Source organism: Pseudoliparis swirei, chromosome 4 (assembly GCF_029220125.1).
Source record: "Pseudoliparis swirei isolate HS2019 ecotype Mariana Trench chromosome 4, NWPU_hadal_v1, whole genome shotgun sequence".
NCBI lineage: Eukaryota > Metazoa > Chordata > Actinopteri > Perciformes > Liparidae > Pseudoliparis > Pseudoliparis swirei.
In genome coordinates, this window is record NC_079391.1 from 4331705 (window position 1) to 4334204 (window position 2500).

The window sequence follows — 2500 nt, forward strand, 5'->3', positions numbered from 1 at the left end:
ACATCTCACATGTGTGTGGATGCCACATGTCACATGTATGTTGATGCCACATGTCACATGCATGTGGATGCCACATCTCACATGTATGTGGATGCCACATGTCACATGTATGTTGATGCCACATGTCACATGTATGTGGATGCCACATCTCACATGTGTGTGGATGCCACATGTCACATGTATGTTGATGCCACATGTCACATGCATGTGGATGCCACATCTCACATGTATGTGGATGCCACATGTCACATGTATGTGGATGCCACATCTCACATGCATGTGGATGCCACATCTCACATGTATGTGGATGCCACATGTCACATGTGTGTGGATGCCACATGTCACATGTATGCGGATGCCACATGTCACATGTATGCGGATGCCACATGTCACATGCATGTGGATGCCACATGTCACATGTATGTGGATGCCACATCTCACATGTGTGTGGATGCCACATCTCACATGTATGTGGATGCCACATCTCACATGTATGTGGATGCCACATGTCACATGTATGTGGATGCCACATGTCACATGCATGTGGATGCCACATGTCACATACATGTGGATGCCGGTGGACACACAACACACGCCTAGAGAAAGTCCCTTTCATCTTTTTCCAACAGCCCCTCCAGTGATCCTCCAGCCCCCGGAGACGGTGTCCCTCTCCCGGGGCAACACGGCCCGGTTCGTGTGCAACAGCTCCGGGGAGCCCCCCCCGGTGCTGCACTGGCTCAAGGACGGCCGGCCAATCAGGTCGTTCCGCCGCGTGAAGACCCAGAGCCCCGGCGTGCTGCTCATCAACCAGCTGGCGCTGGAGGACGAGGGCTACTACCAGTGCATCGCCGACAACGGGCTGGGCACGGCGTGCGCCACTGCCAAGCTGACGGTCATCGTGAGGGAGGGGCTGCCCAGCCCCCCCCGCCACCTGCAGGCCACGCCCTCCAGCACCACGGCCCTGCTCACCTGGGAGAAGCCCGAGTACAACTCGGACCAGATCATCGGCTACTCCGTGCACTGCCAACGCGCCGCAGGTGTGTGTGTGTGTGTGTGTGTACAGCAGTGGTTCTCAGACTGTGGGGAGCACCCTCTAGTGGGGTGCGAAGGTATTACAAGTGGGGCACAAAGGGGAAATTAAGATGTATTATTCATTTCACGACCCTTTAATGAGAACTTGACATATTACTTCTATATATATATATATAATTTTTTTTCCTCTGTATATTTAATATATCGTATTGTATTTTGTATTTTATTTTGTATCTCTTATCTTTACTACTGCTCTAATGTGCACCCGCTGCTGTGATCCTGCAATTTCCCCACTGTGGGACTAATAAAGGAATATTTAATCTAATCTAATCTAATTTAATTTAATCTAATCTAATTTAAAAAGTACAAAGTACTCAGACATGAAACTAAGTTATTAATAAATAAATGTTGAAATCCAATGCCTGTACTTCCGTGTAAATGTTTACGTGACGCCGTAACAGCTGACGGCCAAGACTCTTGGCGACTCGCCACATCCTGATCGCCTTTTCGGCTGTTGCCCTTCAAAATAAAAGCTCAAAACTGAGCATGAATTAAAAGTGGCCGTATCAAGCCTGCAACCAGGTTAAAAAAAAGGAAAGTGGAGAGTAAGCTGGTTGCGTCCACTGATACTGATACAACGTGATGGCTCACACATATCTGCACTAGATTTGTGTTGCAGAGGTTGCACGCTATTGTTGTTTTGAAAAGATATGCATTGTACAACTCGGTAAAACTTCTTTTTGTTTAGTTTTTCACAGCTTACACTTTATTGGTATTGTATTGGAAATATATTCAGTGCACAACAGGTTAATTGCAGCCAAATATGCACCTTTTTGGCAAAATATGACATATTTTGCACAGATATAACTTTATTTTGGTTGTTCTAACAACGTGATGCACATTTTATAATTTGTTGTCTGTTGGAGGAATCTGGTTCACTTGAAAGTGATTGCAAAGTGATTATATTATTTTAAAAAGCACAACAAGTGAACTTTTTTTTATTCCTCCGAAGTGGGCGTGACAGAAATAGTTGATGTACCGTAACTATGGCTATCTTTACTGAAAATGTTATTTATATTTTAATATTCCTTTTATCCGTTCCAGGCTCGGATAACGAGGAGTACCAGTTTGCGATGAACAACGACACCACCGAGTATCACATCAAAGAGCTTCTCCCGCACACCGCCTACACCTTCCTGGTGGTGGCGTACTCTCCCATGGGGGCCAGTCGCCCATCCCTGCCCGTTACCGTGGAGATGCTGGAGGACGGTGAGCAATACAAACTCATAATAAACTCATAATAAACTCATACTGGTAGAATCAGATGATTCAGACTCAGAAAAAAAAAATCAAATCGTGCTAGCCCCTGTGTAACTACTCCGGATTATTATTACGAGTTTATGAATCTTCGGTATTTAAAAGGGACCATGTACAGTTAAAACATAAATGTCACCATTTGATGCACTGG

The 2500-nt window shown here is 45.5% G+C and overlaps 1 protein-coding gene across 2 annotated transcripts in view; it reads left to right on the plus strand.

Moving 5' to 3' along the window:
* The window catches only part of igdcc4 (immunoglobulin superfamily, DCC subclass, member 4), an 81197-nt gene that overhangs the window by 59484 nt on the left and 19213 nt on the right, over window positions 1-2500 (plus strand). For both annotated transcript variants that reach the window (XM_056413664.1, XM_056413666.1), the window contains exons 7-8: window positions 630-1037; window positions 2137-2301. In XM_056413664.1, coding sequence (XP_056269639.1) covers window positions 630-1037; window positions 2137-2301 — 573 coding nt within the window. The remainder of the gene's footprint in view (window positions 1-629; window positions 1038-2136; window positions 2302-2500) is intronic.